Source organism: Choloepus didactylus, chromosome 18, assembly GCF_015220235.1.
Source record: "Choloepus didactylus isolate mChoDid1 chromosome 18, mChoDid1.pri, whole genome shotgun sequence".
Classification (NCBI taxonomy): domain Eukaryota; kingdom Metazoa; phylum Chordata; class Mammalia; order Pilosa; family Megalonychidae; genus Choloepus; species Choloepus didactylus.
Window position 1 is genome coordinate 32,747,870 of NC_051324.1, and position 14,562 is coordinate 32,762,431.

General features: G+C 43.0%; 1 protein-coding gene across 3 annotated transcripts in view; it reads right to left on the minus strand.

Moving 5' to 3' along the window:
* Positions 1-270: 270 nt before the first annotated feature.
* The window catches only part of AATF (apoptosis antagonizing transcription factor), a 127,937-nt gene continuing 113,645 nt past the window's right edge, over positions 271-14,562 (minus strand). For 2 of the 3 annotated variants that reach the window (XM_037808146.1, XM_037808145.1), the window contains one exon: positions 271-4,044. In XM_037808146.1, the coding sequence (XP_037664074.1) occupies positions 3,981-4,044 (64 nt within the window). In that variant the 3' untranslated portion in view covers positions 271-3,980. Of the gene's footprint in view, positions 4,045-11,377; positions 13,071-14,562 lie in introns of those variants that run through there. The other variant, XM_037808147.1, reaches the window with a different exon arrangement.

Below are 14,562 nucleotides of genomic sequence, written 5' to 3' on the forward strand. Positions count from 1 at the left end.
AAAGGAAATCTATAGACTTACAAGAAAAACAGAAGCTAGAGAAGGTGCATCCCTCTGTATTCCCCACGGCCCTCTGCTCTGTACACAGGATCAGGTGGCGAGGATGCCATCGATAGAGCTGCTGGACAAATTGAATATACACAAGTCAGCGGTGATATGGATCCCCCAGACCTAGGAGAGAATTAGTTAATGAACTTACTAAAATACTGGCAATTATTTCTAAATGTTATGAAGAAAAAGAACTAAAAGAGACGCAGAAAACAAGGCTCATTCGTTTTAGACAAGGACCACTGTTTATTTGTCTTTATTAAAGGTACAGCAGCCGAACAGCAAGGACACAGGGTCACATGATAATGGTGTCACCAGAGGGGCAGGTGGATGTCCTGACATGAAACACCCACACTCTGCATGGCAGCCTTGGGCTCCTTCATGGCACCCTTCACCTCTACTTGTCTGTAAAGCTTTGCTGAGACCTGTGGCTCCCTCCTTTAAGATCCAGATCTTGGCATTAACATGTTACATTTCCAGAGTGCCAGCTGGAGAGTAACTAATGTTCACATTTGGATTTGTTCTGAGCCTCAAACTCAGCTCCCTTTTGATCAAATGGTAAGAGGTAAAGAGGCAATACAATCCTTGGAAGGATTGTAGTATGCATGTTGAGACTAGGAAAATCAACCTCTACTCTAAAAGCAAACTCTCCTAAAGCAGAGATGTGGATCTGTTACCGAAATAGTTGGAGCCGGCTTTCTGCAGTGTCTTCTGCTGGGAAAGGAGACCCAGACGATGCACAATAATGATCTTGTATAGTGACCCCAGAAACCACTGGTTATCCACCAGAAACAAAGTATGGAGCAGCAGGGAGGAACTCAAACCATACAAGGCAAAGAAAGCCTGCCTGGGAGATGCCAGGGTGGAGACCTCAAAGTAGCAAGAACAATGAAAACTGGAGGGGAGAGTGGAGAGCAAATTATATGTGGTCTAGCAGCCAGAAAAAAAAAGCTATGGGGGCCAAGGAGGGAGACAAGGGTGTCACTTTCTATTTATCCACCATCTTTCATTGGAGCAGCTCAGAGCACATTATATGCTGCAGCTCTTTAATCATCCCAAAGGAGGAGGCTGGTTTGAAGGGTTCCCTGGGGAGCAAGAAATAAACCCAGGATCCAACTCCAGAGCCAATCTCCTTTCTGCTTCTCAAGACATTTTACTGCAGATGAACCAGCCCAGGCAAGTGAAGAGGTGTGAACAAGGGTCCTAAAGTAAGACTCAATAATATGTACCAAAAGCCTTAAAATATTTAGACTCTTTAACCTGGTTCATTTGACTCCTAAAAATAAATGCCAAAAAAAAAACAATAATTTTAAAAAACACAATAAACAAGCTTATGCACACACATGTTCTTGCAATATTATTCCTAATAGCAAACAATCTGGAAACCACCTAAATGTCCAACATCAGGGGATTTGGTTAAATATCGGTGATACATGCCTCAAGTGGAATTATTAGTTAGCAATTAAAATGACTTAAATGATATCTGTAAAAATCTGGAAATAATTTTTTGTTGTGATATTAATATCAAAATGGAGAATACTATGTACTGCTGGTGTGTATGAGTGTTGGAAGCAGGGTTGGGTGTGCCTGTATGGATATTTTGGTTTTGATTGCTTTTAAAAGGGTAAGTAAAACATTTCAAACAGTCCAAAAGCAAACACAGAAAAGACTAAGGCTTCCACCTTCACTGCTCTCTGGCTCCTCTCCAGGGAGAATCCCAGGCCCATCAGCATGGTCATGCCCGCACACAGAGGAAGACTACAACAGTGAAAGCACTAAAATGGTAATACTGAGAAATGATTATTTCGAGTGGTGGGATTACAGCTGAGTCTTATTTTTATTTGTCCCTTCTACTTTCTGCAATTAATTTTAAAGTAAAAATAAAATAAGACAAGAAAGCAGGCCTGATGTCTTCTCCATCCTGAAGAAGGGGCTAATGCATCCTCCTCAGCTCCTATCCCCAACCCAAACCTGAGCTAGGCAGGACACTGCCACGCATTTGCGGTGACCCGCTGACTGCCTTGCTGTCCAGGCGAGATCTTCAAGGTCTATGCTTTAAGAATGTTGTACGTGAAGCAGGCAACTGGGCAAAAATAAAATAAGCAAACTCCACACAAAAGAGAGGAATGCTTCAGTCAACACTGAAAAGGGGCTCTGGGTTGAAACTCTTGATAACTGTTCTGAACTCTTTAAAAATCAGCATTAGCTACCAAAATGTAAAGTATTAGTTTTATTAAAATGCAAATCAATCAACTAATCTGTCTTTCTAGTAACAGTTGAATTGCAGTATCTGTGTCAATTAAAATGGTTTCCAATTTATTCTTGGCTGGAAGGAGGATAGTCTTCTGAATTTTAAAATGCAAGTCAGTTCCTGCATTTTACTGAAAATTCTGTCAGTTCATCCTTTCTCATCTCTCCCGTTTTTAATTCATTTTAAGTAAATACATTAGACTCCAAATATTTTGAAGTACCTGTTTATAATATTTTTCCTCATCAGATAAAGAGTGACTATGACAAGGAGGTTCTCTCTCTTTAGGAAATGTGGGTTGGCTCAGGCTCATAGAAAGTTCAGTATTAACAGATAACTTACTTGCTACTTACTGGAATCCTCAGGCTAGATGGGCTGGATTAGATGTTCTATATTTTAAAAAGTGACCATTTTTAAATAAGTAAGTCAGGGAATTCTCCTATTTCTCCTAATTGACCTTTTGGGTCCCTGGAGATGTGCTGAAAATTAAACATTTCCCTAATAGTCGAGCCCAAGAGGTAACTACCAATATAGGAAAAACAAACCACCACGTACCAAGGTCCAATTAATCTGAGACGGAAAGCCCTCTCCCCCACCTCCTGTTTGCCCCATCTCAGGCTCAGCAAACACACTTATGTTACAACTAAACTGATGGAGATGACATCCGGGACTCGCGGAGTTTGGAGACAGCCTGCAGGCACTGGGCAGCAGTACTCCATCACCAAGTCAACGATATGTAGGATTCCTGGGCACAGAAATTTCTCACTTTGTTTTGACATTTTACAACACTATCAAAACCTGATTTTAAAAGTAGTGAAAAGTTATTAACTAGAAACTGCACTTAGTTGCCTAGATTCAACAATTCTTCTCCAATTCCATGACTCTAAATAAAGATTTGGGTAAAGGACCTATACTGACATACCTAGATGCACACATTACTTATGCAAGATAATCTTCACTGTGTGTTGACCACAGCAGGCCAATAAATCCCCCTTATGGGGATTTAATTCCCAGCTTTTGACCTTTGGATGAAAAACAAGTGAATCATCTCCTCCTGCTAGATTTACAATAACACAGTTTAGGAATGAGTGGTGAGAATAGAAAAGGATCTGGAAGAACTTTATGGGCGAAAAGCAGAAACAAAAGGAGTAAGTCTCCTAAGCATAGTTATAGTTTCTTGGGATTCCTTGCTCCTCAGAGTCATGATAAATAATTAAACATCATCCACCCAGAGAAGAGCATCTTGCCCCAGAATTATTCCTTCCATGAAATTTTATGTTGTATAAGGAGGCTGTCTGGCTAGGAAAAGAATAGAAAAGAAAACCCTCCCAACAAATCTGCTGTCCTGCTAGAGCTCTAAATCCAACTGACTGCGGGCCAGGAGCTGTGCTGAGTCCACCACGCTGCTTGTGGAATAACCTTTGGCGGCAGCCACAAGGCTCTTTACTGGTGGTGGTCGCAGGACCAGAAGGACAGCAACCTTGTACACCAAAGCCCTGGAGACGGAGAAACCTGCTTCCTGGGATTTATTAGGCACTAGCTCCCAACAGAGTCCTTCCCCAGGGACGTTCCCCTCTCACTCAACCCCAGCAGGCCGACGGGGCTCCTCGTTTGGGGTTGGATGGGCAGCCGCTGGGGGCTCCGAGGCCCCGCCTCAAGCCTGAAGCCAGACAGACCGGGGCTGTCAGTTCCTATGGCCTTCCTCAGGGAGGTTGAGTTTGCCAAAAAGAGATCGATACAACTCTGTCCTGAAAGACAAGCAAAACAAATTGGTTAACACATTGTTAACTTTTCAAGGTGAAAAAGAAACTAAGTAGCTGGGAAATACCCCAATCTGTTTCTTCAATTGAAAACAGGACCATCTAATTAAAAATGCATCCCGCAGCGCTGATTCACAAATGCAAAGGAAGAAACCTAGAAGGAGCCAAATACTAAAATATGTAAACAGTCCGGTGTGGCTGGATACCCTGTCTCTAGGGAATGAGTTTTCTATAACTTTGCCCTTTACAGACAGGCTCTTCAAGTAAGAAAACAAGATGGAATATTTTAATAGGATGTATGAGATTGCCACACCATGAGGATTATTCAATCAGACATGGGATGTAGGAGGATATAATTTATTTAGTTTTCATACATTTTCTTGGACTTGGCAGTACTTGAAAAACAATGAAAATGATCCAGTAACTAGATTCCAATTAATACCACACGTGCAGCTCTTCAGTGGTAAAACCCAGGTTCTGCCCCAGTCCCAGCCCCCTTTTCTCTATTCTCAATAGAATAAATTATTCGATTGGCTAATTGATTTCTAAAGTTGGGTTCTGACATTAAAAATGAAATCATAACATGCCAGGGTCTTGAGCTGTTGAAAATAAAGTGAATCACTTCCCACCTCTGTCCCTGCTGTGAAATGGACACACACACACATCTAGCCACAGCTGTCTGCTGAGCCTGGGAGACCTCCAAGAGTGGTGGGATGGCGTGGGATCCTTCCTATCGTGGTGAAGCTTCAGGACACTTTCCATGTGCACAGAGAGCAGATGCTCCGGAACAGACACGAGGAGCCAAGAGGTCCCAAGCAGGTTAACCCCACAAGAACGTCTGTACCAGCAGCGCCGTGTGCCACCCAGGAACGGCCCACTGAGGCCAGCGTCAGCGCAGCTGTGGGAGCAAAAGCCCAGCCAGCGACCCTGGGGGCGGGGTGAGGGCAGGCTAAGGCCAGGGGGAAGGACCCCAGGTGAAAGTCATACCTGCCCTGTTTTATAGCTTCAAGATGTAACAACAAAATACAGCCTGCTATCCTTGTTAAGCAAAGCAGCTTTTTAAAGCACTCTCATTATCTGAGAGGTATTATCAGCAAATCTGGCTTTAAAAAAAGAAAAAAACACCACCCTTCAAAAGAGCTATTTTGGTTCAGCAAGACTTCAACACAAAAACTTATTAGTCTTTTTTTAAAATCACCCCGCTATAGTGGTGGCTAGGAATAGAAATACAATTAGAAATCCAGCAATGGGAAGAATATATCACACACACACACACACAAAAGTAAAAATCTTAAAGAAGAAACTGTAGAAGCCAAGAATTTAAACTAACCTTACCATGTTAGGGACCACAGGACAAGGCAGGGAAAGTGCAGGCCAGAAAACAATGGGTCTCCAAGGTTATTACAGGAACTTACCAGCCCTCTTCTCATTCTGAACTACCAACCAGCCCCGCGTTCAGGCCTACAGACAAAGGCAGGTTCACCCTAAGCTCCTTCCATCTCTTTTGTTCTTCTGCTGTATACATCTGTCTGGCTCGCCCTCACCCAGCCCCAGACAAGCCTACAAAGGTGGAAGGCAGCCTCAGACCAATGGCAAATGAATGGCGGGCAGCCTCACTCGCAAAGGCAGTCGCTTCCAAACCACCAGCTCCATCACATGAGACAGCAATGCTCTGTCCAGTCTTCACTTTACTGCCTGCCTGTTAGCCAATAAGTACAAGTCTCTCTAGCCATTTCAACAAAAAATTAAATGACATTAAGGGGAGAGTCACCATGACAAAAAGGACAGTGTGACTTTAAGACTCCAACATCTGATGAGAAGGAAATGCAGAAGCGCAAGGCTATTTAGCCCATCACAATCATACCCTTTCCAACCTCGCCTTGCTTGCTTGCACCAGACCCCATCATTACCACTGAGCAAATGCTTCCACTCGGCACTGCAATATCAGGGAAACGCCTGGGCCGAAGGCAGCAGTTACTGTCCGCAGCAGGGTTCACGTGTCAGGAGCAGAGAGTGAAATGCTGAAACCCATGTTTCGATAGAACATCATTTCACACTCAGGTGGGCAAAGCCGACAAACATATGCAGCTGTTCATGGCAACGCAACTTGGAAAGCTGAGTGGTTTGGGTTCTTAAAATTTTTTTCTTTTTTTACAGAAAGAAAGAATATGCATAAGGGATTATTCCAATCTAACAATCCCAAAGTAATTTCAACTCTGATGTATTCCTCAACTACTACCACCAATCAGTGACCACTTTCATCTTCCAAGAGGATCTCAAACTCCCCAGCCCCTCCAGACCGTCACTATTTCAGGTTTTACATCATCTCTTACCAAGAATATAGTGGTAGCCATATTCTTTCCTGCTCCCCTTTCCTCTACCTATTCTCTCCATCCCTCAGACCCAACCCTGGAGAAAGACAAAGCAAACCCTCCCCAGGGCCCAGGAGCACCACCAGGATGGAGCCCTCCAGGGTTCCGGCCTCTCAGCTTGGCCTCAGCCCTTCTCTATCCATCCAGGGCTCCCGCACCGGCCACTGGCCGAGCTTTCCACTCACTGAGAGCCTGGGGCAGAGCCGGGGAAGACACAGCCTCTAAGCACACAGCTCAGGGTGGAGGGCTTCAAGCCTCTTTGCTTGCTACCTTCTAACAGAACTTTTTAAAACCACAACTCACACACCCCTCAAATGTTTAGGTTGACATATAAAATTTCTCACATTGACTTTAAACAGTCACAAAGGATATGTATTTCCAGAATGTCGTGAATATTAACTTTGAAAAAAAAAACTCTTACAGCCATTTTGTAATGCACCCAAAGGAGTCTACATTGCATTTTGATTAGATGTCTGTTCTCATTCATTTAAATAGCACAAAAACACAATCTTTAACTGTTGGAAATTTCATAGAACCTTTTCCTTTTTAAACTTGCATTTCTATTTTACTTTTCTCTATAGAATTTCGTCCTAATATAATTGTTTTATGCTTGAAAGTCTTTTATTGATCACCATATCATATTTCTTGCCTACAAAATAAGTGTGTAAATTGAAATACTTTTGAAATTTTAAAAATCATAATTAAATATTTTTAATTTCTTGACCTTAATATTCTAAATAATTAAAAAAAAGATTTCTTCTAGATTGGGTTCACATTACAGATACTATTATTAGGATGCAATCAATATACACAATAACAACAATACAATATATTATAATTTTAGTGAACATTTAATGTACATAAGTATTTTTAAATGTGATTGGAAAGCATTTCTTAATGTGATAAATGAGGCTTTTCTTGCTACTTGTTTGCACATCCATAGATGAATATTATTTATTGCTGTAATGAAAGAATTCAGTATCAATTCTATTCCCTGTTTTTGTAGACATAAATGCTGAGAAACCTTTTTCATATAAATAAGTAGATGGAAATGGAAGAGTTTTGTTATACCAGTGTCACTCAATTCTTGTCATTCTTTCTGAATTTTATGTCCAAAAAAATCACATAGTGATCTACCACTAAAAGTTATTTTTAGTGATCTATCAGCTGACAACTCAATTAGGATCTTCTTTAATTTTGTTGAAAATAAAGACCTGGAAACCATCTGACCTGCAAGGGATTTGTTACCCAGTCCTTGATCACTTCCTTTCTTAATCCCTGCACCAACATTTCAAACTGTCCTTTTGTTTGGTGCCCTAGATGTTTTCCCACTCTAGGGCCATGTCCCATGTCAGACTGAGAAATGGTTCCAGATGGGCCTTTCATCAGGTAGGAGAGGGTCACTGAGAAAAAGTTGGCTTAAAGGAGAGCCTGCACCTCCAGTACAATTGTATTCTCAAGCAGATCAATTTTAGAAGAAGGATATATCTGGAAGTTGACCCCTTAAAACTGCGAGTCTACTTTCTCCTTAGAAACTCTGCATATCCCTGTAAGTCCATAGTGTAGGATTGCTTGTTCTTTTTCCCAAACCCAGATGGTCACTAGATCAGGTAACAATGCATAGGGAAAGGTAGAGCATATGAAAAGAAACAAAATGCATCCATATTCCTTACCCATCCCAAAGAAAATAAAACTAAAACCCAGGTAACAAACAGCCGCTGTGGGACTGAGAGTCATACCACCCTCTACTGGGCGGAACATTTTCCCCTGCGGCATCTCTCCTACCTGGGATTTAGCCATGCAGAGAAGCGCAACTATCGATCCTTCAGGCTAACTCTTGTCTCCATCCGATTCTCCAGGGTAAGTGTAGAGTTTAACACTTAAGGTCCCCTTAAGGCTATGAATAATGAACTTGTTTTTTTTTAAATACGTAATTCCTCCTCCCTGTCACATCAAGAAACAAGGCCTGCATCTCTGAGCTGAAGTGCCTTCCCTTTGCCACTCCTTCCCCCACATTCTCGGTTTCAATGGCCAGTGGGAAAGTCCACTGTGGAAAACGCATTCACATTGGTACCGTGCGGGCGGACAACCGACTGAGTAATTAAGGGGGCTTGGACCTGAGGTAGAAATCGAGAGCAGGGGCACTTCCTTGAATTAAAATTTAACTTACCCTTTATTGCAACCTACAAAAGCAAGTAATGAGCACTAACATTTTTATTTCTTTTAAACTGTCATTTAGGCTATAGAGGGGATAATTACCTATCTCTACTGTGGTAAGGTTTTATAACCCTTAGTGAGGCATTTTCTAATTTAATATTTTTACTATATTATCATAAAACCTGTTTCTGGAAAAAAAATGATCATGGATTAGCAGCCATTTTCCATAAAGACAGAATGTGTGTGTATGTATTAGGATTCACCTTATGTATTATGTGATTCTCCTGAAGAGACTTAAAAAGTATGTACAGTCTAGCAAGCTTGAAATGTAATCACTTTAGTGGAGGGTAAAGGTTTTAAATAGCCCTAAATGAAATGGTGGGGTGTGTGTGCATGTGTGTGTGTGTGTGCATGTATAATACCGCAGCCCTCAGACATATGTACCCAAATACGTTCCCTTCAAGTTCCACATGTACACATGTCACTACAACACGGATCGCTGTCTTTCATGATGTTATTTGGGCAGAATATACAAGAGCATATTAAACTTGCAGATGATCTGTGTGGGGCTTTCAGCTTGCTAGTCAGTAGCTTGCGGCCTCTGGGAGACAGAAGGAATCGCACATCTGCTCTCCAGAATATCACACTACTGCTAGTCCAGCCTGGAAACCCCCAGGCCTCCAGGACATCCCTGTGCTGAAACTACCCGATCCTGTGGCCAAAAGAAGGCAGACAGTGGAAAGAAAGCAGCAATTCCACCGCTCCCTAAAGAAACCTGTACAGCCTCCAAAAGTACATCATATTCTCCAAGCAAGTATTACTCAGCAGAGGCTTTGAGCCAGTCTGCCAAGCATGCCAGCACAGACAATATTGCTGCTTTCCTGATCAAAATTATACACATAATTTGCTCTTGATTAATTTGAAACTGTTCATTTGTTGCTTCACAGGGGCAGGGGTGGGCTCCCTAAATACACCAGACCCATACCAGAGACATCCCACCCTCTTTCCTCTCTCACCCTCCACCTCCCTGCAGGCCCTGAGAACGAGAGCCTTGCCTGCACACAAGAGTGATGGAGCATTTGATTCAGCCTTAACTCAATCCCTTAGAGATACAGTTAAGAATCAGAGGAAAATGATAAAGCACACAAAGGGAAAGTCAGAATAAGGGCTCTAGTTCCCACACTGCTGGGGCCTAGCAGAATCTTGACCAAATCAGAGTCCCTGTGAGCAGAATCAGCACTGACACGGCCGGTGTAGAAATCCACAGCAGGCCCACTCCACGGCTCCAGGGTTGCCATGAGGCAGACAGAAGCTTTTACAATTATTTGTGATGTTACTAGTGTCTTTTTTCACGTTTGTCTTTTGAAGACACTTTACTTATTAGCACTGTGGAGGCTTATAGACACGATTACATGCGTACGGTCCCTGGGCTCAAAGTATAACTAAAAGGCATAAGAAATTAATAAAAAATATTTGAATGCCTATTTGAACTTTAATGTTAGATCTTTTGAAGGATTACAAAGACATGAAAGGCACAGCAGAAGCTGAGCCGGGAGGGATCCTGGTAATGCGAATGTCTCCAGTGGGTCTGCCTGGGACAACCCACTCCGTCCAGGAGAGACAGCCCAGCCTTCCTCTCAGGCCCACCCGCCTCCGCTGCCTGCGACCCGCACCCTGGGCTCTGGCCCCGCCAGCACAAGAGGGCGGCGAGACTGGCTGCTATTCCCTGTGGCAGCACTTGAACTATTTGATGTGTCTCCCCTTAACTTAATCTGTTTTTTTCCTATGTTAATCAACCTCAGTTCCTTCCATTCCTGCTGTGACGAAGCCTGAAGTCTTCTCGCCATCCTGACTGAACTCTTCTGAGCCCTCCATCTGCCAAAGATCCTTACAGTGAGGCCCTTGGAACCTCTGGGCCCACCCCTCATGTCTGGTGCAGCTTGTCAGCCCAGAGCCAGCCGAACAGGACCGTGTGGCCTCCTCTGTCCTGAACACATGCTTCTCCCTATCCTCAAAGAGCTTTCACTTTCTTCTGTTCTGTGTCTACTAATATGGCTGGGACGGTCCAAATAGCCACTGAAAAAGATGCCTTGCCAATTACCACTACCCTCTCCCCCCACCCTCCTCCCACCGCGGTAAAACATGCCACCATACTAACTATCAGGTCACCCCCAGGAATCAAAGACTACACACTGCTCCATCTTCCTCTCAGGCATGCCTAAAAATCTCAGAACAACAGTTTTCTTTGCTATGTGCTTAATCAAACGAGAAATGCAAGTTTAGAAATCCATAAATACTAACAGTCACCTAAAATAAAACATCACTTTTATTTGGCACACAGCATGGTCTAATAAATATAAAAGGACTACAATTTGGAGTCAGAGCTGGTTCTGAACTCTGGCTTAGATCCTTACTAGGCCTATGAGCTTAGACAAATTTATGCAACCCCTTGGAATCTGTTTCCTCATCAGTAAAATGTTGACATCTTCTTTAAACATACTGTTTTTTAAGCATTAAGCAAAGTCCCCTTTGCATAAATAGCATTAACATTATGATCATGAAAAACAGAATAAGACACAGTAGCCAACATGCTAGAACCCATGGGTCATCATCAAAAGGATGCAGCTGAATCATGATCTGCTTCCAACTAATACTAGAGATAAAATGGTTCTTTTCTTTAATTTTTCATTTCTTCTGCTTCCTCTGACCCAAATCCATTCTATTCTGTATCAATGACTTAACAGGTGAGAAAAAGATGTTTGAAACATATTTCTATGACCTAAAAGGGGAAAATATATTGATCCAAATGACAGGCAATTGCCCTGTGCTCTTTGGGGGCTGCATGGTAGAGGGCAAACTTCTGCGCATCATAGGAACAGGATCAGAGGCAGATGACCCACACTGGAATTTAGTTTCTCAGGAAGACTGAGTTATTAGGAAGACAATCCTAGTAAAGAGACAGACACAGCTCTTCTCAGGAGTTGGTGTCATTTAGTCAGAAAAGTCAGGATTCCTGAATTGTAATAGAAAGGCCTCACTCTCCTCCCAACCTCCCCAACAACAAAAAGTGGATCACAGATGACTTTTATGAAAGCTCATCACAATTCTATACTAAAGAAAGAAAGAAAATATAAAGAAATGAGGTAAAAGGAAGAGAAAGCAACCCTCTCTCCCCTAAGACTTATTTCTTACCAGGATCAAGTTAGCAAAGTAACAGATAGTAACTCAGACAACCCACTTATCTATCACTAATTACCAAAGTCTATATACAAGGTGCATCTTCTCCAGTCAGTCACTGGTGGAACTCGCCACAATGTTCCAAAACAGCCAAACCACTGTTACCCTAATTGGCCACAAGGTGGCAGTACATGACTCATTTCCAAGTGGGCCAAGAGGCTAGAGTGGCTTGAGTGGCTCCAAACAAACTGAGCCCATAAATTACCCAGTGTGTCTGCTCTCATCACCATCCTACCCAGTGCTTGAAGGAGACTCTAGAAGGTCTGTTTCAATTGGCTCTTTTGGTCAGGTCAGAACTAGGTCCTTCAAACCTCTGCCAATGCTTTTAGCCCTACAGCTTTAAATTACAGATGGTGACATGTGGCCTCTGGCCTGTCTCCTAAAGATCAGACAGACTCAAGATTTATAAATGTTCAAGGAAGCAGGTTCAGGCCCAAACAAAGGAACTGAAAGGATAGGAAGAGGAAAGAGGGGGAAGAAGGATGGAGAAGTGAGAAGGAAATTAAGGTTAAATCTGTAAAAGCTTTCTCTCAGTGGTACTTCCTCCTTATTCAAGTCAGTTACAAATTCACTCAACCTAAACAAAGGAAGAAAAATACCTGAAACTCACATCACCCTTTCTACTAGTTCCAAGTCTTTCATATTCTTTTAAAGAAAAACAATTTACCTCAGTGGTAAAAAGGCAAAAAGTGAGGTGGAGGTAGAGTGAGGAGCACTCTTCATACAAAAGGAGGGTCGCCTTGTTTCCTCTACATTAATATTCCATGTTCCTGGGATGACTTCCACTTTCACAGTTTGACTGTTTTATAACAGATTTGATGCGAGAGAAGACAAATGGCTTCACAAAGGAAAGACGACAAATCATCTCACTGCTTTTAGCACGGTTTTCCCTTTATTTTTATTTATTTTTATTCTGTAGCTGGGCAGCAGAGCTCTCTGCCTTGCTGGAGATGTTTAATATTAACGTCAAGCCACCACGATCCTGGCAATAGAGTTGGCCGGTGTTGTGTTTACGGTTTTGTGACTGCTGGCTTCAGGAAGATGAAGCTCCTTGTTCAAACAGCAGCCCCTCTAACAGCTCCTGTTAAAAGCAGGGGATGCTTCACTGCTTAGATGTGAATTACTTCCTCCAACTGCAGGAAGGTGAGACTGACACCGAAGTTACATTTGTATCCACAGCAAGACCACTGCCAACCATCCAGCCCTGGTGCGCCACAGATGAGGCACTTCTCAGCTCCAGTTTAACTGCTACTTTTAGGGGGCCAAACACACGGAAATTAGTGAAGGCATTTATTGTAAACCCACAGAGTTTCAGAAAGGCATTCCGCTATTACTTCTGGAAATAAGTAGGAAGACTAATTTGCTTAAAACCCAGTTCCAATCCAAACTTAAAAGCAGCAGCCACTGAGTGAAGTAAAGGTAAAAACTGCCACCAGGAGGTCTGGGCTTAGTTCTGCCCACACAGACTCCAGGAGCGGGGGCCCTCGGACCCAGCACTGGTAACTGCTCACAGCCCTCTGCCCTGAAGCTTTCCTCCCAGGAATTCATGTATTCCTGATTCTCCCCCGACCTCTTTGTCTTTTTTTTCCTTCCTTCTGGCTGGAAGCTAGGCCTTGTCCTAGGTTGTGTTCTCAGCACTCCCTCTTCTCTCTCAACACTCTCCCCTGGCAATTCACACATACGCTCAGCTCTCAAAATATCTTCTGCAGGCAGGATGCCCAGCACTAGAGCTCCAGCTCCTGTGTTCATCTGGACACTCTACCAACTATGAATATAACTGAACTCACCTCATCGCTCTGCAAGGCTTTTCTGCCACCCAAACTACCATTTCTGTTAATAAGGGCAGCAAGCTTTTTGCTATTCATGTGCCACACTTAACTGTTTAATGGCTATAAACTATTAAGACAAAGTTTCAGAAATCAATACATTTTCTCATAAAAAATAAAAGCTACCCTGAGATAGAGCTCTTTTTTGGATGGATTACTAATATTAATTGATAAAATGCAAATTGCCAGTATCCTTCAAAGAACTTCCTCCTCTCCTCTGTAAATCAGACAGAAAGTTGGAAAAAGGAAGGCTGTCCCAGATGTCTGCCAGGAAAACTTTCTCCAGGAGTATGCCAAGACACTTCAGCCTGCCAAGACAACTTAGGAAACGGCAGGGTGACACCTTCAGAAAGCCTATACCAGGGCAATCTCTCCTCACTGTAGTTTCACCAGCCTGCCACTAAGTCAGCAATTTGATGACCTCAGCCAGTTATATGACCGGCTTTAAAAAGCCTGAATGTTAAGTGCAAAATCGGTGGTTTGCATTTCTTCACCTGAAAGCTGGTGAGTCTGTTTGCTGCACAGTTGTGCCTCCCCCTGTAGGATCAGGCTCTGGGAAAGAGGAGGCAGAACACTGCCAAGTGCATGTATGAGAAATTTTGCATTGATTTCTTCTTTCTTATAAGGGAGCACAAAGCATTGAAGAACAATTATTCGCCTGGGCTGCATTTCACACTGCATACAAGCGACAAAAGGCCCAACCCCCACCATCCTCTGAGAAGCAGAAAGGGGAAACCACACAGCAAGGTGCCTGGGTGTCACCATGGCTGGTGCAGGTCCCAAACACCCTGGGGTCCACTGACTCTTCACCTGCCTCTGATCAAGCAATTTCCCTCTCTGGGCTGAAGTTTCCTAATCTATACTGGAGAAGAAAGAGCCTTCAGTCTTATATTCCTTTTAAGTAGAGGTGCCCA